At 38.9% G+C, this 19,989-nt stretch overlaps 2 protein-coding genes across 9 annotated transcripts in view; one reads left to right on the forward strand and one right to left on the reverse strand.

Moving 5' to 3' along the window:
- Positions 1-4,445: 4,445 nt before the first annotated feature.
- Positions 4,446-12,515, forward strand: prr7 (proline rich 7 (synaptic)). Of its 3 annotated transcripts, none has more exons than XM_077505901.1 (3): positions 4,446-4,586; positions 6,764-7,481; positions 10,074-12,515. In XM_077505901.1, exons 2-3 carry the CDS (start codon positions 7,118-7,120, stop codon positions 10,574-10,576), a joined length of 867 nt encoding a protein of 288 aa, XP_077362027.1. In that variant the 5' UTR covers positions 4,446-4,586; positions 6,764-7,117; the 3' UTR covers positions 10,577-12,515. The 3 variants fall into 3 exon arrangements, with proteins under 3 accessions (XP_077362027.1, XP_077362029.1, XP_077362028.1); XM_077505903.1 differs by having other exon boundaries at positions 10,077-12,515; XM_077505902.1 differs by having other exon boundaries at positions 4,504-4,586; positions 5,988-7,481.
- Positions 12,516-14,251: 1,736 nt separating this feature from the next.
- Positions 14,252-19,989, reverse strand: part of dbn1 (drebrin 1) — a 49,556-nt gene continuing 43,818 nt past the window's right edge. For all 6 annotated transcript variants that reach the window (XM_077505898.1, XM_077505893.1, XM_077505899.1 and 3 more), the window contains 3 exons: positions 18,530-18,969; positions 17,269-17,368; positions 14,252-17,006 (listed from right to left, as the gene is read on the reverse strand). In XM_077505898.1, the coding sequence (XP_077362024.1) occupies positions 16,951-17,006; positions 17,269-17,368; positions 18,530-18,969 (596 nt within the window). In that variant the 3' untranslated portion in view covers positions 14,252-16,950. The remainder of the gene's footprint in view (positions 17,007-17,268; positions 17,369-18,529; positions 18,970-19,989) is intronic.

Consider the following 19,989-nt stretch of genomic DNA (forward strand, 5'->3'; position numbering starts at 1 on the left):
AGTAACTCCCCCCCCCCCCCAGTTTTGGCCTACTATGATACTATTTAATCTTACTAGGAAACTATTGTGCTGCACTAGTAAACCACTACTAGGCCAAACTAGTAGCCACGTGCCTGTACTGGTAGCTTCCTTGCCTCACTAGTAACCTATAGTAGTTCTCTTCGTATGCCAAAGTTATCCGACTAATGTGCTGAAACATCATTGCGAAAGTTGAGTCGATTAATCAATGACATCATTTAATAGTTATCCAGCATATGTAGGCAACAGTGGTCCCCAACCTTTTTTGCGCCACGGACCAGTTTCACGTCAAGTCCTGTTTTGACTGACAGGCATACTAGTGCCCCTTCATTGTCTACTAGGTGCAGTACACATAGGCCATAAGCTGGTCAACAAGGTTGTCATGACTTTCCATACTTGGTCTTTGAGTTTAAGCTTTTCCAATGAAATATCTCCTGTCTCTGTTGTGTGTGTGTTTTGTTTTTATTTATTTTTTTAATCAGTCAATTGCATTCATTTTGGAGCATTCAATCTTCATATACCCAAAATGGCTGCTTCAAACCAAAATGGCTGACTTCCTGTTCAATGTGGGCCATGCATCGGTCCTTGAGACGTTTTTGTTTGTTTGTTTTGTTTTGTCTTTATTTTTATTTTATTTTTTGGTCGGTAGGACATATCTAATTGCGCAGCATTACGGATATCCAAAATGCTAAATGTGGATATCCTACGGGCATCTGAAATGCTGATGATTACAATATCCGAAACAATTTCATTATGGATATCCGTAATGAGAGATAGTTTTGTATATCCAAAATGGACATATATACAATGAAGCGAAGAATATCCAAAATGCTAATCGAAATGACGGTCCGGATATCTGGAATTTTATATTCAGATATCCAAAATTATAATACAGATATCCAAAATGCTACATACAAATGAATTGAATGACGTACAGACGTTGACAGTGGCGGATCATTTTCAGTCGCCCTGCTGGGCCTCATCACGGCGGCGCAAACGCACACGCGGACGCTGAAATGAACGGCAATTACACCGCGGGAGGCTCAAGTGTGCAAATGAAGCACGACGCTTTCAGGCCTCAGTGGGGTTTTGCACGCTTTGTCATTTTGAAAGAAAAGCTCAACAATACCAACAACAGGAGAAAGTTCTTGTATATTTTGACACATTAACTTTAAATGCATACCTGTGTTTCTTAATTTCTTTTTAATATATTTTAAAAAACTTTAAACTTTGATGAACCTCCAACTACTGCTCTTTCTGCCACTTTTTTTATTTAAATTTTTAATTTAGAATAGTAGCAAAAAGATAGTAGTAAAAATGTGACTAATCGTGACTAATTACAGCACTATTTTTTTGACAGCACTAATATTATATATATATATATATATGAGCATTTTGAAGATGATACTTAATGTATTCTCATGCCTGAAAGATCCTCTAACAAATGTGTTGGTGTCATCATCATCCTCTCTTTCATCTCCCCCTGTTGTTGCCATGGCAACTCAAAGTAACGGAGGCATCTCGATGAAAGGACGACGTGACGAGTAGATGCACAAGTACAGTAAAAGGCCTGCATGTGTTTTGATTTCGTTCAACATCCCCCGACGTCGTGTTCCGTCGTGACGGCAGATCGACCGAGTGTAGGAAGGGGATTGGGGGACTTAAGTGGTGGCGGCTTCGGTAATGAACATAAGCCATGGAATGGCTCTAGTTCAGTCAAAAGTTAATCAATTACTCCTCCTTGATTTGATTGTGGCATAAAGTTAGCCCCCAGTTACACATATTTTCAAACACCAAAGAGTTATGGAGTTAAATATGGTGCAAAAGTTACTCGTAAAAAAAATTTACAAAAAATTGTACCTGTAGAAAAACGTATCATTTTGTGTCTGTAAAAGGCGTGACTTGTACCTTAAAAATAAAAATAAAAATAAAAATTGTACTGGGAAAAAAAAATTACATAGAAAAAAATGTACATATACCCGCAAAATAGAAAAAAAACGTGTACTAAAAAAAAAAAAAAAAGTACCTGTAGAATGTAGCGCAAAATTTGGTGCAAAGGTTACGTGACTGGACAGCATCAGAAAAAAACACTTGTGACTCCTAGTGGCGATTGTACAGGTACAAATCGTGATTTTTAACGATACAAATTTACACTTCTTCCTACAGGTACATTTTTTTTATACATACAATTTTTTTTACTTACAAATTGTTTTTTATGTATAAATGTTTTTTTTTTAAACATACAAATGTTTTTGTTTTCTTTTTACACTTTTTTTTAAGAACAATTTTTTTCTTTTTTTAAGTACACATTTTCTATTTTACGGGTACAATTATTATTTTTTTTTTACAGGTACAATTTTTTACGTACATTTTTTTTACAGGTACAAATCACATCTTTTCCAGATACAAATTTAGACGTTTTTCAACAGGTAAAAATGTTTTTTATGAGTTACTTTTGCACCATATTTAATTCCATAAATAGTAGCAATTCATGAAAGTCCATTAGCTTAATGCTAACATATACTGTAAATGTTTTTATTTATTTATATATATTTTTTTTTTACATACACATGTTTTTGTTTTCTTTTTACACTTTTTTTAAGAACAATTTTTTTCTTTTTTAAGTACACATTTTATATTTTCCGGGTACAATTTTTTACGTACATTTTTTTTTACAGGTACAAATCACATCTTTTCCAGATACAAATTTAGACGTTTTTCAACAGGTAAAAATGTTTTTTACGAGTTACTTTTGCACCATATTTAACTCCATAAATAGTAGCAATTAATGAAAGTCCATTAGCTTAATGCTAACATATAATGCGAAATGCCAAAGAGAGGCTAGCAGAAATTAGCATACCTGCTGTGGTGATTATAAAGCTTCATAAAATTGCTACAAGCAACAATTTAGGGCTACAACTCTTGATCATGATATGCGAGTGTTTCTCTGCATGATCTTGATTTTAGACAGTGTAGTAGTCCGACAACATCACTTGAAAGTAGGGATGTCACGATAAGGGCAATATCGTGATATCAAAACTGGCACAATACCGTCGTTGTCATGTTCACAATATTTAAAAGGAACACATCTGTTAAAAAAAAGTCACATTGATTTCCATTTGTGCAGTTCTAGCACCCTCTAGTGGGTAGTTTATTAGCACAATTTAATTTTCATTAGGGATCTTTTGGCCTTCTATGTTTAAAATCTATGCTAATTGTCAGATGAAGGGGAACCTAATTTGCTTGTGAAGCGATCAATGTGTGCTTGCATTAGCAAGTAAGAGCCTCACTGTTGTTATTAGTGATTTTAGGTGGTTTATATGCATTGCTGTTATGTACAAAAGCAAAATATTGTGCTTTTTTTAGTATGAGCTCTCTTTTTTACAATATTGTGATCTTTTTTAAATATCATCAACGCCCCCACAATATCGTGATAATTATCGTATCGTGAGCTTCATATTGTGATAATATCGTATCGTGATATTTGGATATCGTTACATCCCTACTTGAAAGTGGCTCTGGATCTTCCCCCATTCTAGCGCCATAGACGCTCGCATATTTGACATTTGAATTGAATGAAAGACACTTCCTGGCATCAAACGTGTTAGAAAAAAATACAATGAGATCCATGACTCAAAAGTAGATGACTAAGTGGCGTGAGGTTCAGTATGAGCAGTCGCAGCAAAGTGTGAGCAATATGCACGCATCGGTCACAAGATGGCGTGGGCGAGCGCTAGCAGTGTTAGCAGCGTCACGGCGCTTCAACAGTGACTCTATTTTGAGATTAAATAATAATAATTAAAAAAAAAAAAAAGAATACACGATGTTACTACTTTTTTTATGTCCATTACGTGGACAGTTTTTCTTTTTTAGAACACAATGAGTGTTTGACTGCCCAAGTGGAAGAACTTCAATTTGTTTGAGGGAGGTTGTGACCCTGAAATATTTTGCTGGGTGATGTGTGTGTGCCTCACTTGAAGGGTGTCAACTGTTGATGGCAGGAAATATGACGTCAACTTGCTCATGACATGCCACTATTCACAACTTCTGGACACAACAATTGACTCTTGATGAACTTCAACTGGGCAAAAAAGCGCCACATTCACAATGGCTCGTTTTTCACCCGCAGGCGACCAATGGATCAAAACATTTCCGACTGTTGCTAACCAAAATAGAAGCACCAACCACGGCAAGTAAACGTAAGTGTCCATCTGTGTTAACCGTCACAAAAATAGCAACCCTATACCGCTGGGTTGGGGGGTGTGAGGGGCTCATAAACCCCCAACTGTGTCTGGCGCTTGCCAAATAGTGCGTCCCTGGAAAACCCCCCCATCAGCTCCATCAGTATTCCCGTCGTATACGTCGGGAAAGACGGCGTCACGAAGCAGGGAAGAGTAGGGGGGAGGAAGGAGGTCCTCGCCGGAGGAGGGGCAGGAGGAGTGGAGAGGGTGAGCACGTCTGTGAGCCGGGGGGGGATGATGTTGGGACTCGTTTTCAATCTTGACGAGCGCAGAACAACACGGGATGGCTCGCTGATAGTACCGAGGAGAACGTTCCACGAAAGAAAGGTGCGTTTACCTGCCAATTATCAAAATACTGCCATTTCATGTATTGTTTACATCTTGTTGTTTCATAAGAATCATGCCGATTGAAAATAACACAAACGCGTCTTGCATCGGCGTATTTTTCTCTCAGTTTTGGTTGACGTGATGCATTTAATGGGAAAAGGTGAATTTATCATTTATACGCTCCTGTTTCATTCATTACCCCGAATTGTTGTTGTTTTTTTAAGACTCACGCCGATGAAAAATAACCCAAATGTGTTTTTCATCGGCGTTTGTGAGTCTTGTGGCAGTGTTGGATGACGTGCTATATTTCCAATGTTAATGTAAAAAAACAAAAAAAAACGTGAGTTCACCGAGTCACCATGAAATGCTGGTTTCGTTCATTTCCCTCATGTTGTTGTCTCATAAGAATCAAGACGATTGAAAATAAACAAAATGTATTTCTCATTGGCATGTTTTATTCCTGTGGGATTTTATCGTACTGTATTTTTTTGTAATGTGAATTGCAAAAGTTGAGTTTTATAGTTAATTTGATGAACCTTGAAACGATACTGTTTTATATATTTATCCCTTTTTTGTCTCGTAAGAATTACATCGTTTTACGGCATAATTGGGGCCTTTTGGTGTTGTGATTCATATGATGTAATTCTGATGTGAATCGAAAAAATGTGAAATTGCCCGAGCACTTCTTGAACCTTTAAACTTCAATGGCTTTAGTTTTGTTGACGTCGAATAACAACATTCGTGTATTCTATCGGCATTTGAGTTTTGACTGACATGATGTAGCTAATTGTTACCTGCCAAATGTTGAACCGTTAATTGCTACCATTTAATTACTCCCCCCCCCCCCCCCCCCCCACAGTTCTATTTCAGAAATTTTGTGTTAGTTAAAAGCAACTAGAATTTGCCTTGCATCGACGTATTTTAATCTTATGGAAATTTAAATAATGGGTCGAATTTCTAATGTAAAATATAAAATGTAAATCAATGTGTGGTTTTGTTAAACCGGAATGTCTGTTGGTTTTACTTTCCAGTGTAACGGGATGCAAACGGGCACCACTATGTGACATTTTTGTCTTATTTGAGTGCAATCAATTAAATATAATCTCAGACTCTTCATTAGGTATACACTTGCATCATCTACTTCAAGTCAACACACTTCCATAAGCACTTTGGCTTTGTACTCACGTTCCTTCACAACATGTCTGTTTTTGGCCCATTATTTCACGGCTATATAAAAGAAAAAAGGAAAACAAGTGCATTAAGACTATTGATTGTGACTTGACCCCATTAGAGAGACATTAAGCTGCCATAGGACAGTTTGAGTAAAAAGTTGGTGGTTGGCCATTTAAAGCTGCGGGACTTTCTGGTCTTGACTGCCTTTTTTGTTTGTGTTTATTTTAGACTGTAGTCTGTACAACAAGCGACCAGGCTGCGTTTACGATCGGATCGTCGTTGCAGACGATCCAGGAAATAAAATGTCATGTTCGATAAGTGTAAAAACAAAACAAAACAAACAAAATTGCTTCTGTTTTGATATTGTGTTGCCTTGGAAACAAATTTGCAAACAAACAGCTTCTTCTCGCCTAAACGATACTGTGTCGCCAAGTGCTTTTGTTTCTAATAATCCTGGAAAGTTGCCTGCAGGTGAAAAACAAGCAATTGTGAAATTTCACATTTGAAGTTCTTCCTGTGAAAACGAGATGTCCGGTATACTAGTCGCATGTGAAACCAACATGAAAACAGGAATTGGCTACAGGTGAAAAAGAATCAATTGTGAAGACCCCTGGTTTTGAAGATTTTCACAAATATTATCTCATAGTTTGCACCACTGATTAATGAAGTTGTCACAGGCACAAACCAAATCTGAAGCTTTACCTAAAGACAACTTTTTTTCTTTTCTTTTTTTTTATGCTGCGAGCTCTCTGGTCTAAAACGTACCCATCATGGGGAACAACCAAATCAGAATATTCACAATTGCTTGTTTTTCACCAGTGGGCAACATTTATTTTTGTCCTGTTGGTACATGTCTAACTAGTATAACTTTATTGTTTACAGGCAAAATCTCAAATGTGAAGCTTCACAATTGCTTGTTTGTCACCCGCAACAACATCTGATTTACATGTCCGAAGTTGTCGTTTTTTCTATTCTACTTGCATCTTCTGTGTGTCTTTTTGTAGTTCCGCACGAGGTCAAAGCGTCCCGCCGGGGTCTGAGGCGGAACAATTTGGCACCCCGGGCGACTCGGGTCATCCCGCAGTCTTGAAGGCACCATCAAGTGGATGAATGCCTGACGAATAGATTCCTTCACTGCCTCGCATCCATTCGACTGTAAAGACGATGAATGGGTGTCCACTGGGTGCTGAGTGTCACATAAAAGACGAGACGTGAGCGTCAAGCCTGTGGAGGGTTTTTTTTTGTGGCCGCGTTTGAGGAGTTCCTCGACTTCGTTGGCCATTCATGGATGTCATTTAACACGCCGCATCCTCCAGTGGCCGAGCCCCGCCTCCCCGCCCTCCCCGCCCGTCCCCGCCATGGTGATGTCCCAGGGCACGTCCACCTTCCTGGCCTGTTTCGCCGGCTTCTGGTTGGTGTGGGCCCTGGTGGTCATGCTGTGCTGTTTCTGCAGCGTCCTGCAGCGTCGCCTCAAGCAGCGCGGCGAGGCTCGCCTGAGGGAGCGCAGTCTCCGGACGGCCGAGACGGAGACGGTGGGAAGTCCCCCCGTCCCGGACTTCGCGCAAGCGTCCCCGGCGCCGATGCCGATTTCGATGCCGGCGCCGCCCCAGCAGCAGATGCCGCGGGACCCGCCGCCCTTCTCGCCACCGCCCTTCTCGCCGCCGCCTGTTCCGCTTCAGGTTTCTCATCCCTTGCCAGAAGCGAACTGGGTTAGCATGCCGGGTAAGTGGAATGGATTGAATTGGGTCACGTCAAGTTCATGTGTGCTAAATGCTAACATAGTGTCGTCAGTTCACTTCATGTGAAAACAAAATTATGAGCTATTGGCAAAAGTCAATCTGAAGCTTCACAATTGTATGTTTTTCACCTTTAGACAATGATCTGGCTTCCTTGCAGATTACACCTCTAGCTAGTAAAAATGCACTTTGCAAAGGAAAAATCCCAAATTTGAAACTTCACAATTGCATGTTTTTCACCTGTAGATGGCTTTCAGGTTGTCATGCTGGCTACACCTGAAGCTCATTTAAACGTATTTTACCACGTAAAACACCAACTCTGAAGCTTCACAATTGTACGTTTATCAACTTTAGACAATGATCTGGTTTCCTTGCGGGTTACACCTCTAGCTAGTATAAATGCACTTTGCAAAGGAAAAATCCCAAATTTGAAACTTCACAATTGCATCTTTTTCACCTGTAGCTAGCTTTACAGGTTTTCATGCTGTTTACATATCTAGTTCATTTAAATGTAGTTTTACCAGGTAAAACGCCAACTCTGAAGCTTCACAATTGTACGTTTTTCACCTGTAGATGGCTTTTTGGTTGTCATGCTGGCTACACCTGAAGCTCATTTAAATGTAATTTTACCAGGTAAAACTCCAACTCTGAAGCTTCACAATTGTATATTTTACACCTGTAAACAATGCTCTGGTTTCCATGCTTTTTTTTTTTTTTATCCCTTTAGATATTATAAATGCACTTTTCACAGGAAACAGCTCAAATCTGTAGCTTCACAATTGTATGTTTTTCACCTGATAGCGCTCCAATTTTAGACCTCTTACTAGGATAAATGTATGCTTGAAAGCTAAAACCTAAATTAGAAAATTCATCCATCCTGACATCCTTCCCTGCTCCGCTTAAATCTCTTTCTGTCCTTCTGTCCTCCATCAGACGTGCGTTTTGTTATGCATCTTTCCTTCCTTTTCTTAGACATTTTTTTGCCTTCTTTCCTTTCTTCTGTTCCTTTCCAATACATCTTTAGTATCCACTTTCTTTCCTTGATTAGTGCCGTTATGGGATGCATGCACCTTACAATTGGGAAGAAATAGAGAAATAAGAAGGATGTTTTAAAAAAAGAAAAAGAGCATCATCTGCAGTCAGTGCTGTCAGTAAATAAGAAAAGCAATCCAAAAAAAAAGCAAGGTGTCAACAGTGGCGTCGGAGAGAGTCTGATGAAGAGGCTTCTCAGTATCCAGGCAGCACGAGGCTAAAAGGGAAGAAGCAGCTGAACCCGAGCCAAGAGGACTTTTTAACGACTCCATTCAGGACGCATTTTTGGCTGACCTTTTGCGAGTTGTTTTCAATTATACGCATCTGACAAGCTACTGTAAACGTTGTCTACTCTGGCAAAACCCAAGTGTGAGGAGGATATTCACAAATGCTGACTGCTGTCTCGGTTTCAGCCTGGGAGAAATGCACAAATCTTCACAAGCCAAAACCAAATCGGAAGAATCACAATTGCTTGTTTTTCACCTGGAGATAGCCTCCGGTTATCACGTTGGCCATCGACTCAAACTAGAAGAAATGAAGATTTACCATGTCGGCAAAACCCAAATCCGCAAATTCAAAATTCAAATATGATATTTACACAATTGCTTGTTTATCACCAATGGATAACTCTGATTTTCATGCTGGTTAGCTACACGTCAACGCTATTGTTAATTTAGTCGTCATGGGAAAAGTCCAACTATGAAGAATCACAATTGCTTTACATCCCTAATGTAATTGGTAAAAAGCTTCACAATTGTTTTTTTTTGTATTTTTTTTTCTATTTGTACACAGCTATCTACATTTAATGGTGGTTGCACTCGTTACAATTAAAATGTAAAAAAAAAAAAAAAAAAAAAAGTTTGAAAATTAGATGTAGTTTACGAGTTGTATGTAAAACCAATTGTCTACAGGAGAAAAACAAACAATTGTGATTTTAACAATTGTTTGTTTTTCACCCATAGGAATATGTCTCTCTCGCTCTCTCGTTTTCATGAGCAAAACCCAAAGTCCTTCACAATTACTCGTTATTCCCAGTGAGACAGCTTCAATTGCAAGCTGCTTCTTCGAAAGAGGATAGCATACAACCACAGCTCTCGCGCATTATTTTGCCATGGCGGAGCGAGCGGAGGCGCACGCGCATCCATAAATACGACGCCTATCCAGCGCATCCATGGCAACAGTTCAACAAAACAGATGCCTGCCTGCCTTTCAAACGCCAAGGCCGGATATAAATAAGATGCCGGCAACAAACGACATGCCGTGATGCTCAACTATCGTGTGGGCGCGAACTGCTGATTCCTATAACGTGTTGTGTTGTTGGTCTCTTCTGCTGAGTGCGAAGACATTCGACGGAGTTCTTCAGGGTAAATGACAACACGTGGGAATGCTGCTAATGGGGCGGCTAATGGAAATTGCTGATCCGGGTAACGGAATCATGACTCTGCAGGATTTCGAAAACCCAAAAGCGCCCCGTCAGCTAATAAAGCTCCTCATGATAAACAGAGAAGTGTCTTCACTCAAATTAACGCTCGATTGTCTGTTCCAGAAGCGGATCTACTCGAGAACCCGCCTTGCTACGAGGAGGCGGTGCTAATGGAGGACCCTCCGCCGCCATACGCCGAAGTCCTGGTTGAACCGCGAGGGGGCGTCGGCACCTTGAAACCAGCCTCGCTTCGGGCCACGCCCCTCCGGGCCCAGCAGCAAGACCCGAGCGCGGAGACGCGCAAGCCCCCGCCGTCGTCCGTGTTCCCCGAGCGGGGTTACTCCTCGCTCATCCGCTTGCCTTCGTCGCAACGTTGGGACTCGCTGGGCCACCTCCTCGCCAACGTGGACCTGAAGCCGTTCAACCCGTACGAGCCGGTGCCGCCCAGCGTCGCCACGGCAACAATGCCCCGCCGCCACGCCAGGACTGGACGCGGCGGAGGGTGGGAGCGGGGTCTTCGCGTCGGGTTCTCCGGGGGGATTCGGGCCCACGGGACGAGAGGACTGGAGCACAGTTGTGGCCCCGCCTCCGCGTTCCCCCTCTTGGGGCGGAGCACCGCCGTCTAGGATTGGGGTTCGCAAACTTTTTAGGTTCAGGGAGAATCTAGGGGCTGCTGTGAATAGTGAAAATCCATAATTAAGGTTTGTAATGGCGAAAGGTTGCCACAAGGTGGCAGCAAAGTATTATTTTCATATGGGACATGGCTTTGGCGAGAGAAAATAGTTTTCTTCCAATCCAATTCATGTATTTTAATTAATTAATTAACAAACATATGATGAGGTTGGCTGCACCCAAAAATGTAACGTAATATTACGGGATTAAATTCAGATTTTTAAAAATACATTTTTTTTTTTAGATAAAAAGTGAAAAAGTCATATTTTGTCTGAATAAGATGTTTATTGTCCTATGAAAAAAATATTTTTCAAGATAGTCTAAGATTTATATGAAAATAAAAGTTTAGAGAAAAGAAAGTCATAATGAGTCAATTCCCAAAACACAACTTTATTTTTATGTTATTATTGTGGCCTTCATGATTTACTTTATTTGATTAACTATCAATGTCATTTCAATCACATAAAAAATTACAAATAAATTTCAATTTTCAGTAATAAAGGAAAAAAAACAGCCGATAAAACTAATTGAAAGGATGTAACGGTAAAGTTTCAGCATGTTATGCCATAAATTATGTTATATCAGAACAGAAAGATCACCTTTAAGGCCCCGACCAAAACTCCAAACATCATAATAAAAACTATATTAATCACATAAAGTTAAAATTTTAAGGCCTTTAATTCCGAAAATTATGCAGATGCTATATTCTCTAATAACAAAAATAAAACGAAAAGTTGGCAACCCTGCAACCTGCTCTCGGACCCTCAGCGGGTCCCCGCGCCCCAGTTTGAGAACCCCCGTCCTAGCTAGTGTGCACTCTCGCGTTACAGAGGACGCTAATTGGCTCAAAGGAGGAGTCCATTTCATCCCCATCAGCATCTCTATTGTGCCGAGCTGCCGTTGCCATGGCGCCCGGGAACTGCGCGTTCCCCGCTAGGCGACCTCTCTCTTCGCGTTGGAGGACTCGGAGCGCTCGTATACTGTTACTGAAGCGCTACTTCCATCTTCTGCGAGCCTTTGTATCATCGACTTTCCATTCGTGGGGGAATAAAAGTCATTTGTAGGGAAAGAGGCCAATTGTGAGACTGGTATTCCTTTATAAAAAAAAGAGCGGTCGCCAGCAGGTCTTGGTGGGGGGTGCTTCAGTCACTGGTGATGGAGTGGATTGTACTACTAAAAATAAATGTCAAAATGAGCGTCGGGAAATGACAACTATGGACAGATTTTGAGATAGAAAAAACATCTACATTTTTGGGGGGGATAATTTGAAATATGAGTGAGCTACAAGCGTGTTTATGACTTGTATCTCAAGGCAACACAATACCCGGAAGTACCCTGAATTACCCATATGACCAAAATATAAATGCCCCAAATTTCACTGCAGTCCGAAATGACAACATTGGAGTTCCACACACTCTCGTCCTCAGCGACTCAAATCGACTTGGAGTCGAGCCGCATGCTGCTTCACCGGCACATGATGTGTTCAAACACATTTCATCTCGAAGGGCTAGTTTTATTACACAATAATCCAATTTTTCAATAAGAGGATGTGTTGCCTGGCAACGTGCTCGGCGGCCTCGATTACCAGCGACACACACCAACACATTTGTACTCATTTTGTGATGGCCATTGCGATGACATTATATACGAACACGTCAATGTATATATATTAGGGGTGTTTATATATGTATGCACGCACATATACAATAACAATGCATGAACTCAGGGCGTCATCAGCACTCGAGATTCTCGTTCACATCAACGACTGAGTCCCAAATAAATTTGAATCGCTTTATTATTGTACTTTTCCTGAAAGAAAACTTCAGTCCAACATATAAAAAAAAAATAGAATTTTTTTTTTTTTTAAAGGATACTTCACTTATTTAGCCCATTATAGCAATAAAAAGTTAATATTTTGTCTATAATTAATTTGATACTTTCATTATTTTTCAAGTACAATTAGTACCTTTAAAAAAACATTTTGCAACTGGCTGTCAACTGAAAATGACATCGCAAGGGCTCAGGTAACCAATCACAGCTCACCTGTTTTCTAGGTTTGGTCATGTGACATTCACAAGCTGAGCTGTGATTGGTTACCTGAGCCCTTGTGATGTCATTTTCAGTTGACAGCAAGTTGCAAAATGTGTTTTAAAGGTACTAATTGTACATGAAAAATAATGAAAATATATCATTTATTATAGGAAAATATTAATGTTTGACTGCCAAAAATGGTTAAATAAGTAAAGAATCTTTAATGTTACATGGTTTTATCATCATACGTTCGCTAAACCTGACATATATTCAGTAATGTTAACAGTTCTGACATTCTCTACTTGAGTAAAAGTACTTGTATTTAAAAAACAACTTTGGTAAATGTAAAAATACTCACTCAAATAATTACTCACGTAAAAGTAAAAAAAAAAAAAAAAAAAGTACATGCTCTGAAATGTACTTGACAAGTAGAAGTAATGAGTATTTTTGACCGGATCTTTCCTCCCATGTCAATTTTAAAGATTCTAATCTAGCCAATTGCACATGTGATCGCATGTCGTAGAGCCAATCACAAACTGGGATGTAACGGACCGTGTGAAACGCTTCATATGATTGGCGGAGCCAAGAGACACTTTGCGTTTTCTTCCAGGTTAAGTATTTTAATCGTTTTTTATGCATTTAACAAAAGTTAAAACCTTGTTTTGAAAACGTAGCACGTAAAAAGTTCGGATACTCATGTTTAAATGTAACGGTTAAAACTAAAAAGTCTTTAAAAAAAAAATACCCAGGAAAGTACAAAGTACTGAAAAAACTACTCTCAAGTAAAGAAGTATTTACCATCTCTGCATATATTCACTTGTTTCATTCACCCGAAAGGTTTTTCAAATAACTTACTTTATGCTCCAGAATCCTGCGCCGCCACTCTGATGATGTTTTGTCTTTATCTTGCTCCATTTTAAACCCATCACTTGTAGCTTCGTACTATAGCTAATGTTACTCGAATGTCGTTTCTGAAGATCCGCAAGCCAGCGTTTGCAAACTCCCTTTCGTCTGTTAAGTGCATTGTGGCCAACTGGGAAGGAATCTGGGTCGGTTATTGCGCACTTTCATGGCGTAAAACCGAAGTAATGGCCATTGGCCAAAATGCTTAATGGTTTGTCCTGCATGGCGCATGCTACTTGGAGGAGTCTTGTTCTATGTTGAGAACATAGATAGCGCCTTATCTTGTTGCTGACACCCATCTTGATTGAGTGTGTTTGGCTCCAATAAATTCACAAGAACTCTTTTATTTCTTTAGACATTTTGTCGCAGATTGTTTTGTTACATGATATAAGTCAGGTGCCATTTTAAAATCGGGCCTTTAATTAACAGACCATCGCGGGACTCCCTGTTCAACATGGCAGCCACTCTGGATCACGAAGCGCCAATCACGTCCATTCATGTGCACTTCAGTGGCCGGTCGTAAATCACAAACTCTAACATACCTGATGTTAGTTCAATGTGACTCGCTTTACGAGCACCTCTCGTTTTAAATCCGTTTACTGTCAAAATGCACCCTGCTAAACAGTATCATATAAAGATCCTGTGACCGAATATCCAACACAAGCAAGAGTATACAAAACAAAGAGTCAGACAGGTTGCACCTTTAGAAAACAATTTTAATTTGAATGCATCAGTGGACATTTTCTTGAACAGAGAGTGACAAATGGAAAACAGGATGTCTAACTGTATGTTTCTTATATGTTAAGTAGATTATATTAAGACCAGAACCAGTCAAACAGCCGTCCGTTAGTGGTGGATAACATGAAAACTACCAGCAGCTTCAAACGTTCCAAATGCAGGAAAAGAAAAGTGACAAGTGTGATTGCGTGTGCGTGTGTGTGATTAAAGGCATCTTCTGAGGAAAGCAGAAGCAGTTTCAATTTAAATTTGAATTTGATGACAATATTTAAACTCTTCTAATTGCCCAAAAGACCCAAATAAATTGAGCATTTTTCATAAAATTGCAAAGTCAAAATTATGTTTTTCTTTTGTATATTTGGAGGGGAAAAGTCCTAAAATGTTTTTTCTAATTGCCACACATAAGTAAATTAATTAAGACTTTTTTTTTTTTTTTTTTTGTGCAATTGTAATGCAATTTTTTTTCAATGTATTAGAAAAAATTGCAAGTTACCACTTTTTTCTTCCATATTCAAAAAAATTTCAACATTTTTTGTCATACAGCTTTTGCCTACTCTTTACGAATAATTCTTATATTTGGCTTTCATCATATTACAACTTTTTTTTTTTAAATCTTCTTATAAAGGCAACTTTCTTCAAATAAATTTTTCCCCTCCACAACATCACATCTCTTTTCATGTGTTTACATTTTTTTTTCCCCTTGTACTAACTTTCTCCCCATGATTTTAGGACTTTTTCCCTCTTATACTACCATAAACATTACAACCCAATCTTTTGTAATATTTAAAAACCAAGAAAAAAATAAATCAAAGTAAAAGTTGCATACTTATGAACCGATGTTGACATGAGCACAATGGACCAAATGATGCGGCACGCACATACACATGTATTATTAATATCAATATTATTATTGCCTAGGAGTTTAAATTTTCTACAAGGAATATACAGAAAAAAAAAAAAAAAAAAAAAAAAAAAAGACTAGAACAATGTTGCCAATATTCAAAATGGGTCCTGAATGTCAATTTCAGCAAACTTTTACGCAACCTCAGTGGACATTTTCAAAACATTGGTTGCAAAATAATTATTTTAAAACATTTATTTTATTTTTTTTTTAGTAAAAAGGCCAGAATGGATCGCCAAAGGTTTTTAAAAATTATAATATCAACGCTACCTTTTGGAATATTTTTTTTTCTAGCAAGCAAAATTAGATTTGGCATTTACTCATTTGACTTTATTCTCCTAATACATTTTTTCCCCCCAGTGTGGCTAATATTCCTTTGTATGAATCTTCTTGTGAGGACCAAATGCTTAGAAAGCTCAAAATTTCAAATATTTCATTTAATGGTGTGATAAAACCAAACCAACATGTCCAAACTACTTTTTTTTTTCATGACGGTGCAACATGTTCATTGCTTTTGAAAGGAAAACTCTTCTAAAAACCTGGAAAAATATCTACAGTATCATCATCAGGATGTTTTTTTTTTTTTTGCGTCTGCAAATACATAAAAAAAAAAAAAAAAGGGCAAAAATGCAGAATTGAGTCAGACGCTTGCCAAAGCGAAAAGTGCACCAAAAACTAAGTCGAGACACTTAATCTCGCATTCAACCGCAAAAAAAAAATTAAACCAAAAAACCGTCAATGAAAAAGATATTTTGCTTTCAATGCGATAAATAAATATTTAGTCTCTGCGACGGCTAAATACAAGATTAAGCGACTCGGACAAAAACGAGAAGAAAGGCAGCTGAAGACGATTTATTCAATATCGAATAAATGCTCAAACGTCTATCATCGAGCGATAGATGCTAGCTAACTAGTAGAATAGTATTATGTCACTAGTTGGACTAGTAGCAGGCAGTTGTCAACTGTCATGCAGTCGTGCGCCACTAGTAACGTTGTTGTCCTACTAGTATGGCAAACTTGTTCAACTACTAGTGAGAGAGGAAAAAATATATATATCCTTGAATTCCTTGAGAGGTTCATGTACTAGTACACTCTTAATAAGACAATTCAGCGCACTTTAGTAATGTTTTTCCACTACTGCATGATATTTCTGAACACTAGCAAACTAGTAGGACATGAGTGGGCATTTTGCTGCCAATTAGTAGCATCCAGTAGGCTACTAGTGCTTGGCCTATGCATACTATTTAGGTCTAGGAGCTTTACTAGTGCAGCACATGATTAATTGCACAGATAGGTTGAAAGTGGGAATAGTAGTGGATTTTTTTTTATTTTATTGTATTTTTTTTTTTTTACTAGTAACATAATGCCATTGTCTTCCTGGTTTGAAAAAAGCATACTAGTACATGGACTTTAAACTGGGTAGCATGGATAGTGGTTTCCATTGCAGTCTGAACATCCTGGTTATTAATACATCTGCATAGCGAAAAAAAAAGGAAATAAATAAAAAAAAAAAAAAACAAACACACACAAAAATCTTATAGTGAAACCCCCGCTTGTTCAGTTACCGTTATTTTCCTCAAAAAAAAAAAAAAAAAAGTCATTTTCACTTTTCCGTTTGTTTCTTTGAATTTTTACATTTTTTTCCTGTATGGTTTTTTTTTCGTAGAAAAATGTGTTTCTTTTTACGAAGCGCACTTCCTCATTTTCCGCCTGTTGGCCGTCTGATTGGCCCGCCGGCCAGTTGGGCGTGGTGGGCTAGTCGTCGTCATCATCCGCCACGGGGTCGGCGTCCCAGCACGTGATGTCAATCTCTATAAAAAATTAATAAATAAATAAATAAATAAAAACACAACAGGCGGCAGTTTGTTTTGGACAATCATAACCTTGAAAAAAGCAACGCATTTATAAAAGAAAAAAAAAAGAAAAAAAAAAGAGTGGAATAAATTCCCAAACCACCAGGGGGCACTATTACACTGGCCTCAAATGGTAAGGCTGTTTTAGCCAATCAGAATCCAAAGGAAAGACATTATTAATTAACAACAAAATAAGCCGACATTTTTGCCAAACGCTCACCTGGTGGCTTGTTATAAAGGACAGGTGCAGGTTTTGCCGAGCCCTCCTCTGATTGGCCGAATTCCTCCTCCTGTGATTGGCTGAAGTAGCCCTCACTTGCCTGCGATGAAAGAATACAGAATGTTAATGATTGGAATATGAAATATTAAGGAGGGTTGACTTGTGCTAAGGTTAGACATCATGTGCTAACTGCTGTTCCACTCCAGTCCTATAGATGGTGCTAATGGGCATTGGGAAATATTTTGTCAATAAAGGAATAACTTGCAATGATTTTTCTTTATACTATACTATATATTTGTTCTTGTAATATAACTTTTTTCTACTTTTACTATTCTTTACTATTTTCGCAAAATTATGACTTCATCCATTTTCTTGACCGCTTATTCCTCACAAGGGTCACAAGGGGGTGCTGGAGCCTATCTCAGCTGGCTTTGGACAGCAAGCAGGGGACACCCTGGACCACAAAATTACGACTTCATTCTCTAAATCTTACAACTTTGTCCCCACGCGACGTTAGCAATTACAAATAAATACATCAAAATAGTTACACTTTTGTATCATAAATATTTTTTCTCACAAAATAACTATTGTAGTTACTATTACAACTTTTTTGGCACAATATTAATTATTAATTAATATATATGAATATATTATTAATTAATATGAATAAATTAATTAATATAATATAATATACATTAATAATAATTAGAATTATTAATTAATATTGTGACAATTTTCTCACAAAATCACAACTATTGTAGTTTACTATTACAACTTTTTTGTCACATTATATGCAAAATTACAATTTCATTATAATTATTCGACTTTATTCTGGCAAATGACTTTTTTTTCTTGTAAAATTAAATGTTTTTCCTCATAATATTGCAACTATTTTTTTCGTAGTTACGTCTTCATTTTTTTTTAATAGCATAGCTTTTTTCGTCACAAGGTTAGGAAAAATTACAACTTCACTGTTGTCACGTTTAAGACTTTTTTGTGTGTGTGTGTGTGTGTGTGTGTGTAAAACTATGATCTTTTTTCCTGGTAATATTGCAAGTATTATTCGCACGATATTAGCACTTTTTTATTGTTGTAAATATTGCATTCTTAGAAAAAAATAAATAAATCTTTTTTTGGGCCCAAAATCACAAAATTACCACTTCAATTTTTTTCGTCACAATAGTATAATTTTTTCCACCGCAAAATTACAACTTTATCATCATATTTTGATTTTTTCCCCCCAATTTTTTGTCACCCATACCTGAGTCGCTTCCTTCATCAGCATCTCGCCGTTGGTCATGAGCGCGTGATCGTCGCCGGCGACGTGCTGCAAGGCATGCTGGTAGCTGAGCGTCATCTGCTCCGAGGCGTTGACGTCCACCAGGCTGGTGGGGTCGTCGTCGGCCGCCGAGCACGGGCCGCCGCCGTCCATCATGTCGTCGAAGCTGAGGAGCGGCTGCGAGCGAACGCCGGCAGCGTCGATGCCGTCGGGAGGCCCGTCGTCGCCCATCAGGTCCAGCAGGTCGTCGTTAGGTGCGCGGGAGGGCTCGGGGGCGGCGTCCCACACGTCTACCAGGTGGTCCGTGGCGGGGTCCCACGTGGAGAAGGGGGCGGGCTCGCGGGCCTGGGGGGCCACGCTCTGCACGGGCTTGGAGGTGTTGGACTCCTGGACCGGAGCTTTCTGCTCCTGCTTTGTTGGCTCTTGGGGACAAATGATATGTTTACATGTGCAGATGGTTTCCGTAGCAACCATACGGCACACTTAGAGTTGCTATTAATTCAGTATTATTTATTCATTTAGTAATGTTTTTAATTCAAATATTTAATTGTAACAATTAATATTATAATTTAATTATAATAATTATAATATAATTACTCATAGTTTAGAAAATAAATCTAATACTTTGTTTTCTTAAAAAGGGCGTGAGAATCAGTTGTACTTCTTTTTTAACATTTATTATATACAGTAATAATCAATGAGTAATACATATAAGCTAATAAAGTGTCACGCCGCCACCGGCGTGACGGCCCATGCTTTTGTTTTTGTTATCCATGTTTCCTGTTTTACTTTGAAAACCCTAACTCTCCTCTCACCCCAGGTCACTTACCCTTCCTGCAGCTCACTGATTACCGGTCCACGCCCATGATCACCACCACCTGTTCCCAATCAACCCGGACATAAAAGCCACCTGATTCCTCCCCTCTGTGCCGAAGTGTCACACACATAGTTAGTGCATGGAAGCGTCCCACAGTCCTCGAGTCCTTGTTCCTTGTTCCTTGTTCCTGTCGCCTTGTTGTTTTGCCTTGTTTTTGTGCCTTGTCTTGTTTTTGTGCCTTGTCCTCCCCAGCGGAGCGCCTTGAGTTACCCCTTTTTGCCTTGAGCCTTTTTCCTCCCTAGCGGAGCGCCTTTTGTTGTCCCCGATACCTTTTGCCTGTTTTTTCCTCCCCAGTGGAGCGTTTTTTGTTCTCCACCTTTTTGATTCCCCCTTTCTCCTCTCAGTGTGAGAGGAGACTGCTGCTGCCCGGCAATAAAACCTGTTGCCTCTGTGGCCTACCTTATCCTGCGTCTGGGTCCTACCTCCTCGCTTCGTGACATAAAGTTTGCCTTATTTAATTCAAAAGATCCTTTTTGTCATTTTCAGAATTATACATTGTCTTTATTTATAAATACATATAAATATATTTAATTAGCTATCATTTGTATATGTTTTAAATTTGTTA

This window comes from Festucalex cinctus, chromosome 18 (assembly GCF_051991245.1).
Source record: "Festucalex cinctus isolate MCC-2025b chromosome 18, RoL_Fcin_1.0, whole genome shotgun sequence".
Classification (NCBI taxonomy): Eukaryota; Metazoa; Chordata; class Actinopteri; order Syngnathiformes; family Syngnathidae; genus Festucalex; species Festucalex cinctus.

Excerpts from the sequence above, each read along its gene's own strand:
- prr7 (XM_077505901.1), top strand. The coding sequence starts at position 7,118 with ATGGTGATGTCCCAGGGCACGTCCACCTTCCTGGCCTGTTTCGCCGGC. Across the intron at positions 7,482-10,073 it reads GAACTGGGTTAGCATGCCGG|AAGCGGATCTACTCGAGAAC; the intron begins GTAAGTGGAATG and ends TGTCTGTTCCAG.